At 44.7% G+C, this 22,860-nt stretch overlaps 3 protein-coding genes across 8 annotated transcripts in view; 2 read left to right on the forward strand and 1 right to left on the reverse strand.

Moving 5' to 3' along the window:
- ccnt2a (cyclin T2a) lies at nucleotides 1–8,819 on the forward strand. 2 transcript variants are annotated; one of them, XM_088315468.1, is made up of 10 exons: nucleotides 2–205; nucleotides 1,420–1,501; nucleotides 1,599–1,727; nucleotides 2,033–2,093; nucleotides 3,102–3,164; nucleotides 3,996–4,041; nucleotides 5,495–5,658; nucleotides 5,722–5,792; nucleotides 6,179–7,460; nucleotides 7,567–8,819. In XM_088315468.1, exons 1-10 carry the CDS (start codon nucleotides 48–50, stop codon nucleotides 7,638–7,640), a joined length of 2,130 nt encoding a protein of 709 aa, XP_088171594.1. In that variant the 5' UTR covers nucleotides 2–47; the 3' UTR covers nucleotides 7,641–8,819. The 2 variants fall into 2 exon arrangements, with proteins under 2 accessions (XP_088171593.1, XP_088171594.1); XM_088315467.1 differs by having other exon boundaries at nucleotides 1–205; nucleotides 6,179–8,819.
- map3k19 (mitogen-activated protein kinase kinase kinase 19) overlaps nucleotides 6,663–22,860 on the reverse strand; it is a 22,279-nt gene continuing 6,081 nt past the window's right edge. The window contains exons 1-15 of one of the 5 annotated variants that reach the window (XM_088315463.1): nucleotides 17,274–17,320; nucleotides 16,997–17,094; nucleotides 16,232–16,412; nucleotides 15,507–15,640; nucleotides 15,273–15,327; nucleotides 14,605–14,701; nucleotides 13,897–14,013; nucleotides 13,282–13,436; nucleotides 13,080–13,114; nucleotides 11,003–12,985; nucleotides 10,825–10,923; nucleotides 10,311–10,549; nucleotides 9,982–10,228; nucleotides 9,471–9,679; nucleotides 6,663–9,387 (exon numbers count right to left, since the gene is read on the reverse strand). In XM_088315463.1, coding sequence (XP_088171589.1) covers nucleotides 9,255–9,387; nucleotides 9,471–9,679; nucleotides 9,982–10,228; nucleotides 10,311–10,549; nucleotides 10,825–10,923; nucleotides 11,003–12,985; nucleotides 13,080–13,114; nucleotides 13,282–13,436; nucleotides 13,897–14,013; nucleotides 14,605–14,701; nucleotides 15,273–15,327; nucleotides 15,507–15,640; nucleotides 16,232–16,292 — 3,564 coding nt within the window. In that variant the 5' untranslated portion in view covers nucleotides 16,293–16,412; nucleotides 16,997–17,094; nucleotides 17,274–17,320 and the 3' untranslated portion in view covers nucleotides 6,663–9,254. Of the gene's footprint in view, nucleotides 9,388–9,470; nucleotides 9,680–9,981; nucleotides 10,229–10,310; nucleotides 10,550–10,824; nucleotides 10,924–11,002; nucleotides 12,986–13,079; nucleotides 13,115–13,183; nucleotides 13,437–13,896; nucleotides 14,014–14,604; nucleotides 14,702–14,802; nucleotides 14,914–15,272; nucleotides 15,328–15,506; nucleotides 15,641–16,231; nucleotides 16,413–16,851; nucleotides 16,898–16,996; nucleotides 17,095–17,273; nucleotides 17,321–22,860 lie in introns of those variants that run through there. The other 4 variants (XM_088315462.1, XM_088315464.1, XM_088315465.1 and 1 more) reach the window with 4 other exon arrangements.
- The window catches only part of ramp1 (receptor activity modifying protein 1), a 21,130-nt gene continuing 16,824 nt past the window's right edge, over nucleotides 18,555–22,860 (forward strand). Inside the window, exon 1 of the mRNA XM_088315473.1 lies at nucleotides 18,555–18,950. Within this exon, the coding sequence (XP_088171599.1) occupies nucleotides 18,893–18,950 (58 nt within the window). The 5' untranslated portion in view covers nucleotides 18,555–18,892. The remainder of the gene's footprint in view (nucleotides 18,951–22,860) is intronic.

Raw genomic sequence — 22,860 nt, forward strand, 5'->3', positions numbered from 1 at the left:
TCATTGGCTGACGTCATATCCGCGTTCTCCATGACTGTCGAAGAGCAATGGCGGCGAGCCGGGGATCTTCTTCGAGGTGGGTTTTCAGCCGGGAGCAGCTCGAAAGCACGCCGTCTCGTCGATGCGGAGTGGAACCGGACCGGGAGCTATCTTACCGGCAACAAGCGGCGAACCTGATCCAAGACATGGGACAGAGGCTCAATGTGTATCCTTCGTAAACAAACTGCTTCTGAGGCTAGACGCGGAAGCTAATGAACGATGACATCTGTCGAGTGAACAATTGAAGAGGAACGACTTACATTCAAGTGTGTTACGTAAATACCGTGCGTTACTTCGCCGCTAAGCCGACGGAAACGCGTTGTGCTTAGCCACGGGTGGCATATTAGCATGCTAACTCGCTCGCTGCGGGTTAGCCTGGATAAGAAGAAGGCCGTGGATTATATTTGCGGCTGTGTCAACTTCGCCGGCCACCTGTTCATAAAAACATGGAAAGGTTTTGTTCTTAATCCCGTCAGAGAAGGACGCCGAAATATTTGTTGATCGCGCTTTTACTGACTGACTGATTTGGGTATGAAACGTCATTTGCGCAACACTGAGGAATTTGGGCCGTGGTTTAAGCGGCTCAACGATTCTGACATATGCACTATGTGAGATTACGTAGACAAGGGGAACGCTTAGTTGCCGCCATAATAATTATTTTTGAGTTTTGTTGGTTTATATTATGATTGGCAGCACAGTGGTTGGGTCATCTGCTTTATCGTAAAAAATGTGGGTGTGAATCTTGAGTTTGCCCACTCCGCAGCTGCTTCTATCGGTTTCCTCCAACTACTTTGATTTCCTCTCACACATCCTCTAGAATTCAAAATTATCAGTTGACAAAGTGTGCCCCATGGTTGACGGGCCACCAGGCCAAGATTTACCTTCTTCTTGACCCAAGGAGCATTACTAAAGTTTTTATAATTTGAAAAATATAAGAAGCTAGTCTTAAGAAAGATGGCCTCAAAATATACAAACAAATCGACACCTCAAGTGACGTGGGCGTCGGCAACTGTGAATGTAACTCTTGCAACTTTTGTTCCCAGACGTGAGTGATGAGAATTGTTGTCTGTCTATATACGCTGTGATTGACTGGCGTCCAGTCTAGAGTGACCCCACCTGTCGCCCAAAGTCAGCCTGAATAGTCCCCAGATCACCCGCAACACAAACCAGGACAAGTATGATTAAAATTGGATGGGTGGATGTTGAAAAGGGTTTTGTGTTAGCGACCGTGAGTTGAGACAGAAACGTATTCAGGTTACAATGTTGACTTGGGATGTGAATTCCGTTTTGAACTGAAGACCTTTGATACTTGTTTTCAGGACTGAAAACGGGTGATAAGTGAGCCAACAATGCACATCTTTCCCTTGACCCACATTCCAGCTCTCAACTAACTATAAATACAGCAATTGTTTACATGCATAGATTTTACATGCACCACTCATTCACCAAATTTCACAGGAATGTAAGTATGTTGTCTTCTACAATATATATATATATATATATTTTGAACCATTATAATGTTGAACACATTCTAATATGCTTTATCATTTCCATGACAGACAATATCGCCGACGACGCTATTTTTAGCTGCCAAAGTGGAAGAGCAGCCACGGAAACTGGAATATGTGATTAAAGTTGCGCACGCCTGCTTAAACCCGCAAGAATCGCCTCTTGATACAAAGAGTAATGTAAGTTGGGGTATCTCTATGTCCAGTATGGTGTATGTCGTTTTTTTCTTTTTTCTTTTCATGTTCCTTTCCATGCGTCACCTTCCCAGTCCACTCATTGGCCATGGTTTCCCACTGTATAACCTGCGCCACTCCCCGACATCGGGGTCATTTTTGCTGTTGGCACGCTCCAAACAGCTACACGCGCTTTGGTTAAATAGCGTAATGGCCTCTCTGGTTTCAGCTTTGGTCATTTCAACTCAGCTGTTAGGTGAGATCATAGACTCATTACAATTGTTATGTAATGACTGTCTATCAAACTTCAGGCATACCTCCAGCAAGCTCAAGAGCTGGTGATACTTGAATCCATAGTGCTGCAGACGCTTGGTAAGTAGTGGTGACCCCGAGTGGATGACATGAGTGCGAGAGAGAGCACTACAGTATGTGAATCGTTGACAATATTGGCTGAGCATACCTGAGGGTGACTTGTTATTGATCACGGAGTTTATTAGTCAACTTCAACGTCAAATGTTGTACTCTTGACTTAATGGATTGGCACAAGGTGACATGTCATTCCTTTTTCTGTTAGCGCTAAAAATGGCTCGAGTGGGATTTATAGTTTTCTCACAAGTTCATTTAAAGGAGACGTATTATGCAAACAATTGAAAATATTTCCCAAGTGTCTTCGAAAAAAGGTCTCTGATATTCTTGGGTGGGAAATAGAAAAAGGATGAAACGCTCGGATGTAATTACGCATCAGTGTAGAATTATGCTGATGATGCACTGTAGACGGGCAAACAAATGGGGTCCATTTTGAGATGTTAGAAGATGCGCAAGTAGAAAAAGTTGCTTACTCGCGTTAACAGCGCAGCGCTGCTTAGCATTTAGCTTTGGAGTCTTCATGTATTCTGGACTCCGGCCGTCGCTCGTCACCTAGTCTGACTGTTAAATCCTGTGCGGAGAAATTGTGTTGAGACGATGTAAATGATGCAAATAGTGAGGTCACAATTCAGAAACATTCAGAAGGACTCGTTCATAGACACCTTTTCAGTCATAGCTCGTGAACAAATTCTTAAGTCTTTAGAGACCATGCCACTCCAAACTTTTTTTTATGTAAAAGCAATTCATAATTCAGCTTTCTATAATATGTCCCCTTTAAATCTGAGAACAAGATTCATCGTTGATTTATTTGGTTGGCCTAATTGCGCGATGCAATTTCACTCACCAAAGTACTAACAAAAAAAAAATCCTATGTTCCACTTGAACACTCACTTGCCATTGTTTGCGTCGTCCGAATAACAGCAAGTCGGTGAAAAATGTGGAGGAGAAAAAAAAATGACACGTCACCTCCCAACTGTCTTGTGTTGAACTCACCTGTCATGTATTTTGTTCCAGGCTTTGAAATTACTATTGATCACCCACACACTGATGTGGTGAAATGTTCCCAGCTAGTTCGAGGTAGAGGCTTCTTTCTTTGCTTTTTGTGCCCTCTGCTCTTGTCCAACCCCGCCTCTTAAAATAGGTTGTGGAGGCCTGATGACTAAGTGATTGTACCGCCCCTTGTCATCTTGGAATTAATTTGCTCTCTGTTGGCTGATTATTGGACACTTTAGACCTGGAGAGACACTCGCGATGCCAAGTCCAAGACTGAATTGGAAGCGTTTGCACTCAGGTTATGCTATCCATGGCAAGTTTTTCCAAACTGGATTTATTTTTGACAAAACACGGAGTAGTGCTACTGCTCCTTCCACAACTGATGACAAAACTAAACTTCTCCGCCTGTTCTCGGAGTTTGGGGTTTTCATCCGCCGTGGTAGCAGAGTTTCGTCTGTGTGTTTTGTCAAGAAGCGATCCTGTTTTGAGATCTTTGTCATGGATGGCATAAATTGTACTCTGCGTTGGAGCAGTGCGACGGCCATCGAGCTTAAGCTGAACTTCAATCGGGGACAGAAAAACTCGTTGCCAGGCGTAAGGTTCCTCCAAAATCAATTGGTGAGCCCTGGGCAAGGGCTATGTTGTTAATATTTTTTTAAACTACGGCATGTGTCGTCCGATTCTCAAATGGGGCATTCGCAAGCAATTTGCAACCCGACCAAATCACGCCTTGTGCTTCGCTTCAATTTTGGTCTTGGCTGAATGAGTTTCAATGGGAGCTAAAGCACAACGTAAAACCTGAAGTACTTGGAAATACAAATGGCACAAAAGTAACTGCTTTTCTCTTGTTGTTTTGGCTTGCCACACTTGTAATTGCTTTCCCTGTCATCTGGTTTGTCTTTGTGTCTCACACAGCAAGCAAGGATCTGGCACAGACTTCCTATTTCATGGCTACCAACAGGTTGTTATCCTGCCCCTCCTTTGTTGCACTTTGACTGCACACCATTGCTTCCTGTAATGCAGGGTACCCTTTCAGTGTCCAACGGGCCCTCCTTGCACTGGTGGTTGTTGGGACGCCGGCCTGCCGCCCGCCGCTCCCCTCCCTCCATCCGAGGGAGCGGGACGGGGGCTTGGCGGCTTGGTGGCTTGTGGCGTTCCCGGCCCCAGTCGCAGTGCGGTGTATTGTACAAGGGACCATGTGTTGGCACCGATGGGTTGAATGCAAGACGCGAAGTGTAGTGGTGCGCTTGAAAAAGCCACATGTTTGTTCGGTTGCGAAAAAGTGCAGAATTCTAAAAGACACTTTGGTAGCCTGAATAGCCGCTAAAGATTTCACAGATGTAAACATTTCTCATAGAGGTCCTTCCGGTAAGTACAGCCAAATCATTTTTTTTCAAATTCTCTTTTCATATTCATGTTCTGCATATGATTCTCTGTAATTGCTTACTGGCTGTTTTACAAAAAGATAATTATCATTAATCTCAAGTGAGTCTTACCCATTAACGACCTGCATGCTAAGAATACAATTTTGAAGCACATGCCCAAATTTGAAGTCCGTCCGAAATGTTTTCGATCGCCAAGTTAATTGTATTTCAAGAATGACTCTAAACGCATTTGAAAGTGGGTCCTTAAAGGGTTTGTTTCAACATGTCTTTTGATTGTAATCCATTTCTTTTTCACTGATCAGACTTTTTGATACAATGCTGGTACAAATTTAATTCTAAGACACTTGCTCCTCCCTGCATGATTTTCCTTTCAGGCGCGCTAACATTTAGTCATGAAATGGACACATTTTCAAATGTCTTCCTGGATTATTTGTTGTGTCAGGGCCATTCAGTGAGCCCAACTTTCATATTTTATAAGTCACGTAGGGCTAATTTGCCAGTCTGAAGAATATCTATGGACAATTACACTTGTCTTTTATTTTCCTAGTGTGCTTAAATACATTTTAAATTTAAGTCCAGACTTAAAGTTTTCTAGGCTAAGAAAGCTCTGCCAGCTTTAGCCATTGTAGCAATCGCCATTTGTTGACATTCATAATCATATTCATTTGAGATGTATTTTTCGATGGCAACGCATCATTTTCCACTTCGTATACGGGACATCTTAATATTTCCAGCAGTGAAGTTAATGCTAACCAATGCCCTCTGCCATTTATGTTCTTCCTTTCATAGTCACGCTCATCATTTCTTAATTTGTTTGACATGAACAACTTGTTTTACAGTTTTGTTTTTTTAAAAATTGCAACTCTTACGGTTGAAAAAAATTGTCAGCGTTTTTGTGTTTATAAAAGCAATGAATCAATGCCATTTGCGCCTTCTGTCCTCCTTTTTGTGTTCACATGTGGAACCAATCCTGACCGTGGCTGGAACGCATCAATCCACTCATTCACATCACACACACACACACAACAGTCTACACCTCACTACATTCTGCCTACAGTACAAGCCCACAGTGATTGCCTGTGTGTGTATTCACCTGGCGTGCAAGTGGTCCAACTGGGAGATACCAGTGTCCACCGACGGCAAACACTGGTGGGTGTACGTGGACAGCTCCGTTACGCTTGAGCTGCTTGATGGTAAGACGACACACAAATGTACTTGCAACTGTTGCATTAATGACACTTTGTTGTGTTTGCCAGAGTTGACGCATGAGTTTCTGCAGATTTTGGAAAAGACGCCCAGCCGGTTAAAGAGAATTCGCAACTGGAGAGTAAGATGAATCATTTGTCTCTTTGAAATGCATTCAAGTGGATCTATTTGACGCACAAGCTGTGTGGGGATCAACAATATGACACCACATGCCTTCAAATATTTTGGATCCAGTGTTAAGAAGGGGACCATGCCAAAAGCCAGTCGTTACTATAATTTTGAATTTACGACTACATTATTGTGGGCTAATTCCAGCTAAGTTGTTGCAGTACGAACGAAACTGGGTCTTAAACCGAGGTTTACTCGATTACAAACTGCGAGCAATACAATTTTAATTTGCTTCACATGCATCCTTGTAACTCAAAAAACTAGTTTTGTAAGACTGACTTGTATTGTGACACAGTCCGGTAAGAATGGCGGAAAAAAACTATTTTCTTTACACCTCAGGCAACCCAAGCTGCTAAGAAGCCGAAATCTGAGAACAGCCAACTGACAGATACCTCCATCGCTGGACCTTCCATGCTCCAAGACCATTCCCTGCTTGACGGCTCCCTTGTTGGAGTACCTCGCTCAAGTTTTTCCAAAGCAGGTGCCGCCTTTGTGTCGATTTCAACTCAGTCTGGAGGCGCACCGCTGTCTCTGGACTCCTTGGCTGGCCCTTTCAACCCACCGAGTCACAGTGAGTGGCCCCAGACCAACCTGAGTCAAGCGGGGTATTCATCCGGCTGTATAAAACAGGAGCCTTTCAGCATCCCTCACCAAGAACAGACACTGTCCTTGCAGGCCTCTGCTTCCGCTTTGTATCCTCCTCCATTAGCAATCAAGACTGAGAAAACCGCCAATCTTAACATCAAACAGGAACTAAAAGGCGGAGCTGGCAAGCATCAGCCGCCTACATTATCATCTTTTCCGCCACCGCCACAACACTCCTCAGCCCCCAAAATGTCGCTGGATAAATACAGAGAAAAGCACGCTGCAGACGTTGCTGCCTCTGGGCCGAAAAGCCGACTGGAGCAGCAGGCCACGCTCACCGAGAACAACATGAGAGGAGATTTGTTGTCTTGCTCAAACTATGCACCGCCGTCTTCGAGCCAACTCGATCACAGGAAGTACTCTCAGACGCAGCAAATGTCCCAAAGTGCCCATAGTTTCGGCAGCGGGAGCGGCACCTGCACTGCCTCGCCAATGAAGAATCGGGTTCCTTGCACGTCGTCGGGGCAGGACAGACGCCATCATGGTGACAAATGGGACAAAAGTTTGCTCAATCTCCACCTGGCGATTCCGGCCTCTGGCGGAAGCTCCCAGTCGGACCGAAGCAAGGACGAGCTCAAGATGAAAATAAAGGTTTCCTCCTCAGCTGAACGCCACAGTTCATCGGACGAAGGCGGCGCCGCCGTTGCCACCAACAACAAGAGTAAACATTCCAGCCCGCTAGTGAGCAAAGAGAAATCGCACCGTAGCGGCCATCACAAATACAGTCACCACAACCAACACGCTCACAGCGGCAACGGACAAGGGGCCTCCGACGGGCTGTTTCGAGGTCCTCCGGGACTGATAACGCTCGACGGAATCACGCTTCCTCATAGCGGATCCACTTCTTTGACTGCATCGGCGTTGCGGAAGCGGACACACCCCGAGGCCAATCACAACCAACACCCTTCTTCCTCCTCCTCCGCATCTTCTTGCTCCAAACCGAGCAAACTCCCCAAGGGTGGCACTGGTGCTGCAGGTACTTCTTGCCCGTCTTCTCCTCCTTGCTCCTCTCCTGTACTGCAGTGTGTCTCGTCTAGCTTGCAGCGCTATGGCTAACGTGCACCTCCTCCTGTTACACTCAGGTGGGCTGCGGACCTCTCAGCAGTACCTCCCTCCTAGCGGGTCGCCCCATGAAGTGGGAGACCAGAGACACTGAAGCCTTCTGCAGCCGTGCTTCTTCCCATGATGCGCATCTCCTTCTTAAAGTGCCCTAGGCGCAAACTTAGGCGATGATATACCCTTTATTGAAACGGCAGAACATTGTACTAAAAAAATGAATATGTGTGGGCTTGTGGTAGGAAAAAAAAAAAAGTGGAACGTAAAGCTTCCTTACTCGGACCGCTGGGCTGTCAGTCCCATCTTTCTCCTGGTGTCTCTTTCCTGAAATGCACCCATGAGCACTCAAAGCTTGTGCGTGCGCGTGCATGCGGACGACAGGTGGAAGTATTATCACGGAAGGGAAGCGGCTACTCTGCATTTCACACATCCATACAGGAAAACTAAAGTATTACACATTCTTTCAAAGGCACGGAATCTGCGCCTTCCTCATTTTGCTCCTCTCGGTTTTCTATTTAAAAACAAGAGTTATGCAATTTTATGCAGCATGCCCATGGCCAGCTGGAGAGGAGTTGAACTTCTGTTTGTTGCCATTCCTTATTGCGATATTGATGGATGCATTTTGTTTCAAGTGTCGTTTCATTTCCTCAGTAACTTTAGATTTGTTTTCTACGCTTGAGTCCTGTTTTGAGTTTTCATCAAAGGGATGCGGGAAAAAAAAACACGCTCACCATTCACTGCAAGTGGAGGCAAATGTACATACGTTTTTGTATGTTAAGACAATTATATCGTGACTACTCAGGTTTGGAGCGACTTGTAATTATGACAATATAATTGTAAATCCTATTAAAAAAAAAAAATAAAGCTCCATTGATAACCGGTTGGGCAGCATTGAGAAAATGCGGTGTTCAAGAGGCATGTGCTTTTTACCATATTACCCGATTGGTAAGAGAAAACTAGAAAGCTAACAAAAAGACTATAGTAGTGTGCCATGGATGTCTGTACTGTATAACCTTTTGAAGTGCATCAGACGTTAATAATGAGGCACTGACGCCTTTTAATCGTCAGCAACGTTTACTCGACAGTACTTTCCAGAAGAAAATCAGTTGTGAAATGACTTGCTGTGTTTTTTGTTTTTTTTTGTGGGGAGAAACTGATTATTTTTTGTGGGCAGATTTGGTAGAGTTGTCATCCTTCATCCATTTGGTACATTTAAAAGCATCGTCTCCACACAAGTTGTCCACATTAAACGCTCTTCCTGAATCTTGCCATGAAACAAGGCTACTCGTCTTTCACTTGAATCTCATCCAACCTCACGAGTATGAATTTTGAAAAGTGAGCCTTTTGATTCGCCTGAATGAATTTGGCTAATGCGCCATGCGGTCGGCTATTTGAAACTTATCCAATGTAGCATATTATGTAGAGCGTATTATCTTAAACATTCCCTGAGGCCTTTTTTAAAATCTAGTGTATCCAAAAGCAAATTATGAATCCAACCATGCGACCATCAGTGAAGCTCGACCGGAGAACTGCTGTCACAAATTTCACGATTTCTACCAAATTGGATTTTTCAGTTCTACTCATCTGTGGTACATTAAAGTGCTTTACTCCGTTAAGGCGCACAAAATGATTCCAGTTTTGACAAAAGAAATCTGAATATTGTCAGGCTTCCAACTTACGGACGCGTGTCAAAACCTTCATAGACAGAAGCTCGTCAACCACATGGTCCATCTGGGTGACCACAGCAGTTCTTTTGCTGAGCTTTACAAGCAGTAACCCCAGTCCTGTTCCGTGGGACGAATGCATGTCTGAGGAGTTGGTCTGCCGATGGCCGCAATCTCTGATCACTATGGGAAATACAATTCTGGAGATTAAAATGGACGTCCCAATTTTCATCAACTGATCCATTTGCAGCAAAGGAAATTCTCACCTTGTCAAGCAAATGTTCACAAACTCTTTGGCACCATCCGAGAATCCCTCCGGCAAAGATGGCATCAATCCTCTTTTGGCCCCAATGTAGAACAAGGCAGCTATCTTGTCCATGTGTGCCAGGGGGGGTTTCCCCGTGGCCATCTCAAAGACCGTGCAACCCACGCTCCATATATCCGATTTCCTGCCATATCCTGTCTCAGTGATGACCTGCGGAGTGAGACATGACTGTCACGTGGCGTTATTGTGTCAGATCAGTAGCATTTAAGTCCTCAATCTCGTTACTCGAGGGCCGGAGTGCTCGGCCTGTTTTCCACCTCTGCCCGCTGCAACACACCTGATTCAAATGTTTCAGATACCCAGCAAGGTCTACAGAACCTCAATAACGATCCTGATCATTTGAAACTGGTGTGTCACAGCAGGGGCGAGATGGAAAACAGGCAGGACACCGGCCCTTGAGGAATGGGATTTAAAACTCCTGATTTAAGAGAATCCAGGACTCATTTAATTACCTCTGGAGCCATCCAGTAAGGCGTACCATGAACCGATTTAAGCAGGTCCCCGCTGCTGGAGTGACTTGCACAGCTGATGCGGCGGGCACAACCAAAGTCTATGAGCTTGATCACTCCGGTTGGCATCAGCATGACGTTGTTGCCCTTCAAGTCGCGGTGAATGACCTGGTTTTGGTGAAGGTATGCCACGCCTTCCAGGATCTGGTAGGTGTACAACGCCAGAACACGCTCTGGCAGTGGCCCAAACCTTAGCCCGGGAGAACAAGTTGGTGGCAAGACCTTGTCAACCCAAAAAAAAAATGTTTTGGTGCTCCAGTAATTTGACTCACCTGTGAAGAATGCTCGCAATGGACCCCCCCGGGATGTACTCCATGAAGATGGAAACCATGTGCTGATACAGGGAGGTCCCGAGGAAACCCACAATGTTGGCATGGCTCAAGGTTTTAAGAAGCTCTACTTCCCCCTGAAGCCGACGATACTCTCTCCTTGCCGTCTCTGGGTCGGAGGCATCCAAAGTCACCTGTTTCACAGCTATTAACTGGCCTTGGTTGGTCAGGCCGCAGTATACCTGGTCAGAAAGTTCAAGTTTGACGTGCATCATGGACAAGTATTTCGAGATGTGCTGGGACCAACTTCCACTCTCCTACAAGATTTTCTATGACAATTTGAGGTAGGTTTGTGGTTATTTATGTCCATTCATCTAGAATGTTGTCATGTTCGTTCAAATTTAGATCATCCAACTGAACGCAAGTACTTCATCCCACCCGAGACCAGGTTCATTAATATATCAATTCAGGACAAACATAAGCAGACGTGGTAATAGGAGGAATAATTTTCATATACCGTCCCATAGGCTCCACGGCCAAGTACTTCACCCTTAGTCCACGAAATTGTGTCGCCTAACCCGGATCCACGCAAGGCAGTCAAGTCCATTGACATAACCTGAAAAAAATGAAAGGAAGTGATCAATTTCAATTTCCAAATCATCATTGGCGAGTCATATATTTATTTTCTGATTTACCCAAGAGCGAGCATTCCTTTCTATGTGATTGTCTTCTTTTTGGTTCTCCATTTCCAGGTTTGGGAGACACGGGCCAGTCGTATCTTTCTCATCCAGTGAGATCAACTCCTCGGCCAGACATTGCAACAAGTCATCTGTAAGTGGCCCATCGCCCACACCATCCAGAAACCTCTGATAAACTGGTGACATAGCAGTGTGGCCGAAGCTGTGGTGAGATTCCCAAGTCTCAAACGTTGGGATTTGGGTGTTTTTTGATGACTCAGGAGTCATTTGAGTTGTATTGATCTGATCTGTTGAATTTAAAGTTGTTTCTTCCATATTCATACGTAAACGATTATGAGTTTCTGACTTAAGTCCAGAAAGAGCTTCCTCAATGCTAGATAACGTTGGCCCTTCAACCTTTTCTAGAAAGTTATGACTTATCTCACTCTCGTTCAAAAAATCTAGTCTAGTCTCAGGTTTGGTACTGCTCTGCCTTTTGTGTGCCGGCTTTGTTGCATGTGTGAGGTGAGCTTTCGCCCGTGAGGATAAAAGTTTTGCTTTGCCTTTAGTCGAAACCACAATTGTCTCTGTTGGGCTTCCCCTCATCTTAGTCTGCACTTGTTTCACGGGTCTGTATTTGTCTTTACGGTTTTCTGGCCACTTCCTGCAAAGGGCAGACTGCAAATGTTTGTCCTCGCAGATGAGTGGATTTCGAAGATTATGGTAGATAGGACCGGCAAACATTTCATAAATCGCAGGTCCTTCGCCCTGACTTTGAATGGTTGTAAACATGTCTTGGTATGTGATGATGTCCACAGCAGATTGAGATCTTTGTATCCCAGCTCCGTCTGGACTCTTTAGCTTCAGTTCTTTGGCTCTTGGGTACTGTTGTACTCGGCGAGTGCACACCTCGTCAGGACTTTCCCTTCTGTGAGCACTAACGCTGCCCCTCTTCCTCGGTAAGGAGGCGTTACCGGTCCTACCAACCTTAACTGATTTCAACTCCGATTTAGCCAAAGAGTCTTCAACCTGATCATCCGCAATTTGCTCAGGTCTTCTTCCAGCATTATCTCTGCATTGATTGGGAAGAGAGAGTTTTCTAGGGGCCTTATTTGTTCTTTGGACATTTCTGCCTTTATGTCCAGATCTGTTAATGGGCAGGTTTGAAGTGGGTTCATCGTTTGCGCTGGATTCTTTTGCCGAGCTTTGGGCAGGCTTAAATGCTTTCGTCCCTTTGGCTCGCTTGAGATCTGTGCATTGGTTGTTAAGTGGAAAATTTAAAGGACTCTCCACAAAAGTGGAGCTGTTATTTAACTTGTCAGCCTGTGTTTTGCAAGAAACCACCTCATTAATCTTGGAATCCTTTGCGGGATCATTAGGAAAGTGACCCTTCATTGTGGTATCTCCTTGCTTTTCAGTCTTAGTGCTGACATTGCTATTGTCATAATTGGACTTTGACGGGATTGGTGTTTTGTCTCTACTTGGGCTCATATTGCAATCCTGCTTCGCGTGGTTGCAGTTGATCAAACTGTGACAGCTCGCAGGCTCCGTTGACTTATGCATCACTGAAATGGAACAGCTTTTTAACTGAGATTTTACACTCTGCTCCGTCTTCCCAGCGAAGAACTCAGCGTCTTGGTCTGTGCACCACGTGCCTTCAGGATGCTTCGAATCCTTTCCTTCAGTAAACATCAAGTGAATGTCTTCAGGCGTATCCCTTCCGTAATCCTCATCTTCCAGATCAGAAGAACTCTGACTGCTGGTGCTGGACCCGCTGTCCTCACTGCCGCCCCTTGTTGTGAGCGAGCTGGAACGTGGCGTGCCCCGTGAAAATCTCCGCCTAATGTGGCTCAGAAAAAGAGGGCTCTTGCTGAGGGGCTTCAAGGGAACACCGTGTTTTAGTATTGCTGCAGTAGAATTGTCTCTGAGACGGAGATCCAGCGGTGCCAGCTGCTTGGGTGTCCGGAGAGGGGAAGCTGGTTGCAGAGCCAAAATGGGACCCTGTTGGAACATCGGAAAATACGTTCAAAAGTTTTTTAAAAAACTTACAGGATAGCGGATTATGTTAAATAATCAGTTGCTGTGTGAAGCACACCTTTTGTTGTCCGATAGGTTCGTGAGAGCCCAGTCCTGCACACACACACACAGTGTTTTAGCAATTACAATTCAATATATATTCACAATAAACATGTTTTTTACTTGCGTTCTTAGACATGGAAACCAAAATATCTCCTGGCGAGACCTAATTGCAAACGGAATTTCTTTTAGCGTACATAATTTGTGTATATTGTCCATACGTGTCTGAATGTGTGCCCTGGCCTGAAGCACGTAGTTGGCACACAGTAGCGGTTCCATAATGCTGGGAGCTGATTGGCTGAGCTTGTTTGGCTCCGCTACAGATAGAAGGCCTAAGGAGGATGGCGATGCGGTGAGCACACTTCTTGTTCTCCGCCTGTGAGGGGCACACAAATTTGAGCTGAATTAACATTTTGTCTCCGTGTCGTGCAAGCTCAGCCATCGTGAGCTCATGTTTTGAACCGATCAATGATGGCTAATGCTGCCTGGCCATTGAAGATCACAGGTGTTCTGCCTTGCCATTTACAAACTGAAATTCCTCCCGAGCTTCCAAACATAAACCTGATATCCAAATCCCTTCCTTTCAATGAGCGGTCGTCTGCCCAAAACATTCATTTGTTGGCAATCTTTACACTTTGATTATGAACTTTGCTGGAGACTAACCCTGACATTATGATTACAACTTTCTTTTTTTTTCATGTCTCTTTATGTATGTTTATGCCTCGTACGTTATTGAGTACTGTACTTTGTTTATACGTAGGGTTTGGTCATCGTAAGATTTTCAGTTGTAAAACTGCAACACCTGCCCGATGTATAACAGAACAATGTACTTGTACCTGTGTGTTGGCGGTGCAGGCAGCCGGTTGCCTCTCTGAGTCAGCTGTCCCGAAAAGCGAACAGGATCCAAATGGCTTTGGCGCCAGCAATTATTACCCAAGCTGGGTAAAGTTCCCCTGAAAAAAAATTGGGATGGACACAAGATGGAAGTTTACATCGTGCGAAGCATTATGGCCGTGATTGATGCTGTAGTTTGCTCGAGATGACAAACAGGTGGTGCTAAAATTGATTAAAGTGTGTTGAGGTGAATACAAAGCCAAAAGACTCGTCTCTTCTATCTGACTATCTCTACCTCTGGAAATTACAAACCTGTTCAAAGAGCTTTTTTTCCCTCCTTGGATAACTTGGACTTGATTCAAAAGTGAAGCTTCTATGTAAAGGACAATGGGGCTGATTCACTGCCCCCCCCCCCCTCACTCCCAGTCTTTCTGTTTCTAACCTGTTTGGGGAGAACAGGTTGTCCTCTGAACGCAGCGACAGGTGGCTGCAAACAAGTGTGCCCGCGTAACCGGAGAGGCCACCATTCTCATGCTGATGTCAAAGCAGGAGGCACTCGTTGACAATTCCGGTCACGGAGGTGTTGTGGTGTGTATCGACGCTGCCGTGTGTTAACTGTACACGCACATGTTTGTGTGTACTTGAGTGTTTGTGATTACGTCTAAACACATGCTTGGAAAAAGTGCATAAACACGCTGCCCGTTGCCCACCTGCTTGGTGTAACTGCGTCCTGGCAGGCTTGCGTCATGTCCGTCAGCGTTAACGTCACGTTTTGGAGGCTGGGAACGCTCTCCTCATCTTCCTTGTCTGCTTTGAAGACACAAATTAATTATAAACGTACAGCAAACAGTATTCAGAGACGACAAGAGCATGTTCCACCAGTACATGGAAATGGCAAGTTTAATTACCTCTTCGTTCCAGTTGCCTCCTAATTCATCTGCAGTTTTTCCTTTTGCACTTTTTCGAAGCTCCGTCTGTGAGTGAATGAAGCTGCTGGCTCACAGGTAAGTGTCCCAGCAGGCAGGCTGTCACGCTAAGGAGACCCCGCCCACCCACGCATATTAGCCCATCCCAGCCTGACCCACTTCAGTCATTCCCTCCCGCCCACTCTCATTCACTCACTTCGGAAGAAGAAGATTACGTTTGATGATGCGCTCGAGCAAGCGTTTGGAATCCAAATAATTAGAGGAAAAGACGTTTTATCAAAAGTAACTGGAATACACCGGGGGTGTGGTTTGAGGTCCCAATAAACGCCATTTTCAATTTGCAAACGGCATCCAATGTAAGAATACGCCATGACACAACCTCAAGATTATTGTGACCGTTTCTGATATGTGTAATACGTGCTGCAGCATTTCTGAAAAAAAACAAAACGTACCTGGTTTCGGGCTTTCGCAGTGGTCCACTTGACACCCTGCAGATCCCAAATGGCCCTGTAATTGTCAAATAATTACAATAAAATTCAAACATTTTTTTTGTATTAAATTCAGCTCTTTCACTTATTTTTTATTTAATTATTTATCTTAGCTTTTGAATGAAGTGGCCCGTTGATCCATTTGAAACCCAAAACCTTACATCAATTTCTCGAGAAAATCAAAATCATGCGACTTACCTCCCTGTTGTCAAAGGCCACAAATCGCCTGCTTTCCAGCTCCAACTGGAGGTCCAAACATCCGAGCTCCGACATCAAATCCTCGCCGCAATCGCGTTGCTCCAGAGACGTCGTTGACGCCGCCGCCTTGGCATCTGCCATCCAAAGAAAAGTTTTCAGTCCACTGTTGGACCTGTTGTGCTCGCCGAGACTGTTTGAGAGTCAGCGTGTCAAGCATTTTCAAAACTCCAAGTCCTCATCCCGACCTTCCTTCAAGCTGGTCTTGTTTACACAGCAAAGCTACAAAGTGCCAAAACAAAAACAAAAAGCCGTCTTACCCACGACCGTTTCTACACTCTTCATTGAATGCACGTCATGGTGTTAGCGCCTCACGCTCACACACAAACCAGCTTTTCTTATTGGCAACTCACCCACGAGGGGAGCCTTTGAAGATATTTGGCGGGTTATTGCGCTGCAAAACAGGATTATACACAAACTTGGAATGTTACGTTTGTGTGAGAGGAAGGAACGTGTGCTCGCGAAGTGAGTCGAATATTCAGAGGTGTGTGCGCATATGCATGGCCTCACTGGAAAATGGATTTCTTTTATCTGCTCCAGCCAATGAAATCCTTTACATTTTCTTTGATTGAAAGCATGTTATAAAGTTACAACCTTAATTTAAATGCTTAAAAAGACATCAGCGTTGCTTCATCTAGTAGGCAGTGTTTTGTTTTTTTCATCTCTACCTGAGAGACTTACGACCTCAAGCATCATATGGACAATTTCTTCGTTCAGAGGGCTGCACATGTTGCCACGATGATGGAAAGCAGAGCAGCAGTTGTCATCTCATCGCTCCAGCCCGGCGGCTTGTCTTGGAGCTCAGGTGGGCTGACGTGGAGCGTTGCACAGAATCACATCAGCCCCCACCTGGACGCAACAAGGAGGTGAAATATAAGCGAAAGACAGCAAAGAAATGCGGCGTGTGCAGTTGCGGAGGCATCGAATGTGCAAGTGCGCCAAACGGGGGGGGTGATGACGGAAAAAGAGGCATCAAACGCTCTAGAAAAGCAAATAATGCATCTAATACGTTGAGTACAAGCAAGTGCATTTCTCAAAACAGCTTGTACAAATGGCAAAAGCCAGAGAATAAAATAAGTAGTAATCATTTTCATGGCCATACAAAAGCATTTGTGACTTGTTCAAAGCGATGATGTGATGTGAACAGCGATACCATGTGCAACTTGAACACATCATTTTGAGAAATTCAATTCTGAGCTGAGAAAAATACCAAGGCAACTGAAAAAAAAAAAAAACTCATGGCCATCGGTTGTGGTATGCATGCAATCATTGACAAGGGAATACTCACCCTTATGTCATGTGTTTGTTTTGAAAAGGACTCCCGGGAGCTTGAGCGTCAGCGCAAGATTGGAGTCACGTGACATGCGGAATTGTCATTGGTAGGAAAGAGCCAGCCCAGAGAGAAAAATTTGGATGCCTATTTCTCAACATACCTCAGTCTTGTATGGTATGTTGCTGTTTGTGTTCGCCCGCTGATGTAAGCAAGTCTCCGATGATGGCTTTGTCTCCACAGAGACGTGTCACATTATCCCTGCCAATGAGTCACCACAATACGCATCATTAAGCACATGATTTTTGGAAAACACATTCTCAAATACGTGCTGGAGCAATAAAGTGTTCATAATAACCATTTAGTCTTGCTCAATTTAAGGTTAATGCGCAGAATTTCAAACGTTGAGCCGAGTTTGCCATTTGAAACTTTGAACTTACTGTGACGCCGTTTCATTGCCAACACATTCACGGGTCCTCTAAAAAAAAATGTCCTTCCTTTCTCAACACTCTTGTGTTTCAAGGCTTCTTTGCACGCCTCCTGCTTCACGTTTTACGCACGGTTGCCTGGGAGACGCACAGACAGACTGGCACGTTTTTAAAATACCAGGACGTTGCCATTGCTGCCTGACTCAAGATTTTTAGTTTATTTACGTTCTGTCATCATCTATGCAGTTTGCAGTGAGATCTTGTTGGTGGTCAGGAATGGCTTCGATCAAAAATGAATTGAAGACATAACAATACAGAACTTAGGGAACTGATTTGATCAATGTTTGTTTTCTTCCGCCTTTGCTGTTTGCCCGGTGGAAGTCAGTCTGCTCCGCCAGTTAGGAGAAGAGATACAGAAAATTGAGGATTGTTTTTATTAATTCTTATAGGCCAACTTGCATAAACAACCAAAGAACAAGTCAGCCAAGAAACAAAACAAAAGAGAAAAAACATTACAGTGATCATGAGTAGGCCTACAAAAATAAAATTAATTGGCAAAGAAGGGGAATGCAATTTTAAGGTTTTGATTTTGATATAAGATACAAGTTCCATTTCTTTCCTAAACACAGAAGAACTGTGATATGTGCATATAAAACTCAAGAAATATAACGAGACTAATTAGATGTAAGTTTAAATTAAGCTCAAAGTTAGAGGGATGCCTTCATTTTAAAATGATTGCATAATGGATGAAAAGCCAATTTTGTAGGGCTCCTTATGACCACTAGATGGCAGTGACAGACAATTCAATTTAAATAAAATGTGAAAGCACCAGTCAGCCAACATAAAACAACTAATAAAAGACATGACATAGTGCCTAAATTACACCCTGAGTACTTTGGTACCAACTCTTCACTTTATTGTTGTGTTTAGTTGATTTTTAAAGCTCCACATGCGGCTTCCTCTTCAATAGACATTTAATTACTACGCCCCCCCCCCGCCCCCCAAAAAAGAGAGAAAACTTTATATAGAATACTGTGCACATATTACTTAAAGTTTTCATTTCAAAATTTCCGATGAGCCAATGGAAAAGTACCATAAGGACTGCACCACCTCCACCCCTCCAGCGAGCTCGACCACCCCTCATCGCGCCTCAACCCGCCTCCCGGTGCAGCAATTGCTATGTTTGGGTTCCCCCCCCACCCGCGCCCCCACCCCCAGTGTGTGCGGTCCTCACGAAAGGACACATTCACATTTCCACGCAAACGGACGAGCGCTGTCGCCTCGCCAACTGTGCTCCACTCGGGCTGCTTCGTCCCATGACGCGCCAAACGCCTTCCGACAGCGCGCAACGCGTGGAGCGTCCCCGAGGTGGAAGGTAGCAAATGACACCCCCCACCACCCCCACCACACACATCACACTCACACACACACACTTCCCCTGCTACACGTGACTGCGCTGGGGCACCTCGCGAAGACTTTTGCCAAGCGCTCAGTGACTGCGTTGCATCGGCACGCCATGCGTCTTCATGGGCGTCCAGCAAGACTCTTCGCGCTCCTCTGAGCGCTTTCCGTGCTTCTAATCAACTTTGTGTCCCGGGGGAGCTTTTGGAAGAGGGTGCGGGGGCGACAGGATGGGCGCTCGGAGCAGGGCAGCCCAGCACAAAGTGACGCTCCTTTGGATCATCGTGGGTAAGTCAACAACACAACAATGTCACTATTCGTCCGTGTGTCGTGACCACACGGAATAAGTTTGGAAGAATTCTTGTTTGTGTAGATTTTATTAGCGACAAGCAGTCTTTCAGCGTTGGCCAATATTTCGTGAATTCTTAAATTTAATAACAGTGACAAAACCTTGACAGACATGCACAACTTTCGTTGGCATTCACTTAAAGGGGAAGTCAACTCCAATTTTTTTTTTTTTTTTTTTAGCTAGAATATGTTCTTTGCTGCTACACAACATTTTGATTAATATTACATTTGTCAAATATGAGTTAAACAACAAAATCCAGCCGTTTTCGCCATTTCAGGGGGTACGGTGTGACGAGGTATCGGATCAGACGGATCGGTATTGGGAGATACGCAAAATCAAGTGAGTCAAATCGGTCGCCGGTTGCGACATCCCAATAAATGTTTGTTTATTGGACTTTTAATAGATTAGTGCGAGCCTCTGACACGTTCCGACTTTGGTTTCGGAACGGAGCGGTGTCATGAACAGAGGAGCTGTGTTTGGGTGGACGTTTCCCGCCTGTAATGTGTCTCCCTGGTCACAGTAAATAGACTTTGGCGAGGCTCAATATCTCGAGCGGCACACACGCAGCAGCAGCCCACGTCAGCTGTTCTCTAACAAGATGCCAATTTTGCAAGCTGGTGCAACTCCTGTCTGCCCTTTTTCGCAAAGGTTCCGTTTGGCTTCCATGCCCCCCAAATTGAGCGTTTTCCATTTAATTACACAAAATATTTGTTCCCAATCCATTTCTTCCATCATCTTTCGGGAGTCATTTTATTTTCTCGCACTGCTTATGAACATGAGTTGAATAACAAAGAGAAAATAACTCGTTTTCTTCCTTCTCGTCTGCACTTGAGTTCAAACATTCATAAAAAGAGGCCGATATATCAAGCAAGAAAACGTTTTGAGAGTCATCTGAGGCTGAATAATCGACTCATTTGGATCGCATCACTGAAGTGAGCGAAACAAGCTTAGAGTGGGTCATGAGGCGTTATTTGGCATAACAGCGCTGGTTACTTTCTTTCATCTGGTGTGGGGCAAAGTTGAAAAGAAAGTGCTGAACTCATTGGAGTGGATTGGTCACAGGAATTCAACCAAACTTACAGTGAATTAGTCATTTTGGATTTGAAAAAGTCTGGTTTCTTTCTCTTCACCCATCCTTGGTAGCGCTTGCCCGACTTTGGTGAGCTGGAAGTGATTAGGCAACTAGTTAAGTTTGCTAGCAAGAGGCCTCAAGATGTTGATTGCCACTCCCGACTGAGGTTTACTGTCAACTGAACATAAAACAAATTGAATTTCACTTTGTCTATTTCTAACAACCACGTGGTTTAACTTTGAGTCCTCTAGATTGATGCTAATGCTAATTAGCATCTATGTTATGGCGCTGGAAGCCTTTAAGCATCGGTCTGAGAACAAAAACATCTTAACAAAGACCATAGAACAGTGCTCATAGTCAGATATTCGTGAGCTTCTGCAAAGAATGAAAAATATTAGTGCCGTACTGATGAGCTGAGAGCGTTTGAGACATCTCAGTGAACTCTCTGTCGCCTTTCTACCTGATAATTGCCCCGAGTTAGCCAAGATGTGGACACATACTATAAAAAAAACAACCTGTACTCTTCTCTTGGACTTTATTGAAATGGACTAAGATTGAAATTGTGTTTAACTTGTCCTTTTTTTTTTGTAAAGCACCACAAATTGCCTTGTGTACGACTTTTGCTTTACACAAGAAGTCTGCCTTTCTTTTAAAAGGACAATGACAGCATTTTCACTTCTGGAATGTCAATTTGTGGTTTTCTTTGATCTGTGATCTGCTACCTGCGGAAGTGTCCGTGTGTTAAAGTCTTCTACCGATTCAGAAATTGTCAACATGACTGCCCTTCAAATTCTTTTCTTGTCGCAGTGGTGGTGGGTCAAGTAATAGAAGGGTTCACGATGCAGTTTGTCTACGAGTTCATCAGCTTGCAGTTTTCCTTTCATGGAGTTCTTTTGAAGCATTTCTGCTTCACGAAGTGTGCTAAATTCAAGGCCGCAACACCCCCCCCCCCCAAAAAAAAAGAAAAATGAATGACTTGAACAGCACCTCCTACAAGCATTTATCTAACCAGGCTAGTAATACGTTGCTATTTATAGATAGTGTCAAAAAGAAGGTTGGAGGAGTGGAAGAAGGCAAACATCATTCTTATTTAGGGTACCAGTCCATTCTTTTTTCACAGGTTTGAAAGAAATTCACATTTAGAAAAGGAAGGCTGTTTTTCTTTCTGGCTCTCTGTGTGACCCGGTACCAAATGGCATGTGGACCGGTTCCGTTGTTTTTTTTTTTCTATATATGGCCTGCAATTGCAATTGACTGGAGACATCTCCAGGTGGCACCCCGCCGCTCGCCTAAAGTCAGCTCAGAGAGGTTCTTGAGTTTGCATAAAAAATGTATGCCGCCTAAATATGCTGATTGCAATCAAGTATTTCTGAGCAGCTTTCACGGCTTCATGGCAGGAATACAAATAATCTACTTTCCTATTTAATAAAGCTCGACGAAAGTCATCAGCAGGTTTTTCCATCTCTACAACGGACCGGCAAATCTGAACGCTTTAGTGCTCATATCAGCGATCAGTTGCAGTCCTAAACCACGCTTCGCTTTTCCCGCCCCTGGTCAGCCTTTCACTCCTCCGCCTGTAAATCTCTCGCATTTTAACCTGCTATCAAAACGTAGAGATTATCAATGCTTTCATCATCTTCTTGCACAGCGCTTGATCTCTTCGAATATATCCGCTGGAGATAAACGATCACTCCGAGTCATCTGTGGGGCAAAAAACTGGTCACCCATGAAAATCCGCTTCATGATGCTCGAAAATCAACGCGGAGGAGAATCGCCTGGCCGCTGTTTTTACGTTCGCCCCCTGCCTCCTGTTCGTACGCCGTTAATCTGTTTTATGATGATGTGCGAATGGCAACAATTTGTCTAGTAGTACGTGTGTGTGTGTGTGCGCATACGTGTGATGAGCGCTGCTTTTTCAGGGTCAAACCCGAGCGGCGCCGCTGTTTAGTGGCGCATGTGAGGAGCATGCATGTGTGGGACTCTCTTTGTGCGGAGATGACAGTCGGCTTTCTATGTAAGTGTAATCGTCGCCCTTTGGCACGGCACCTTAGAAATGAGCAATTGTGACAAAATGCTTTTATCTTCACACAACAAATACGTCTTAAGATCTAATCTTCATTGAAAGTTTTTCGTTATTCTCAGTAGGGTCCTGCTGAATGTGTCGGTTAACAATTTTTGCCGCTTTGGCTATTTAGCCTGAAGCAATTCTTTTTAACATATCGACTGCATTCAGCATGTATGCACACTTAGCATATAAAATAATTCTACACACCCTGTTTAACTCATTCACCACCAGCCCCGGAAAAATGAATGCAGGTTTTGACTTCTATATTCGTCAATGGCAGTGAAAGGCAGTTAAATGCTTTATTTTTACTTTTTTCTTTAACCTTCTCGTTCTCCATCTCTGGGATGGACGGACGGTTCCGTCCCTGGGTCAGAATGCCCATCTCTGATAAACAGATTACAAATATAATGTGAACATGTGAGCGAAATTTGACCCTTGAGGTGGCGTGAGAAGCAAGAACACAACTCTGATGATTGCCATGAGAGAAAAAAAATGATACAAGCAACTTGGGGATAGGAAACACGCTTGAGTTGATACTTGTTTCTTTGGGACAGAGCCGTACTTTCACCTTCATGCGGACGAATCCGAACGTCATTTTGCATTCAGCAGCCGTGACATCATGCAAATTTCCGTCTGAGGATAGAGACGCGATTAATTTGGCCATGTTCCCTTCTTTTTTTTTTTTTCTACTCCTGCTGTTTCCTTAGGAGGA

This window comes from Idiotropiscis lumnitzeri, chromosome 14 (genome assembly GCF_059441095.1).
Source record: "Idiotropiscis lumnitzeri isolate Australia: NSW breed Sydney's pygmy pipehorse chromosome 14, RoL_Ilum_1.0, whole genome shotgun sequence".
Taxonomy (NCBI): Eukaryota; Metazoa; Chordata; class Actinopteri; order Syngnathiformes; family Syngnathidae; genus Idiotropiscis; species Idiotropiscis lumnitzeri.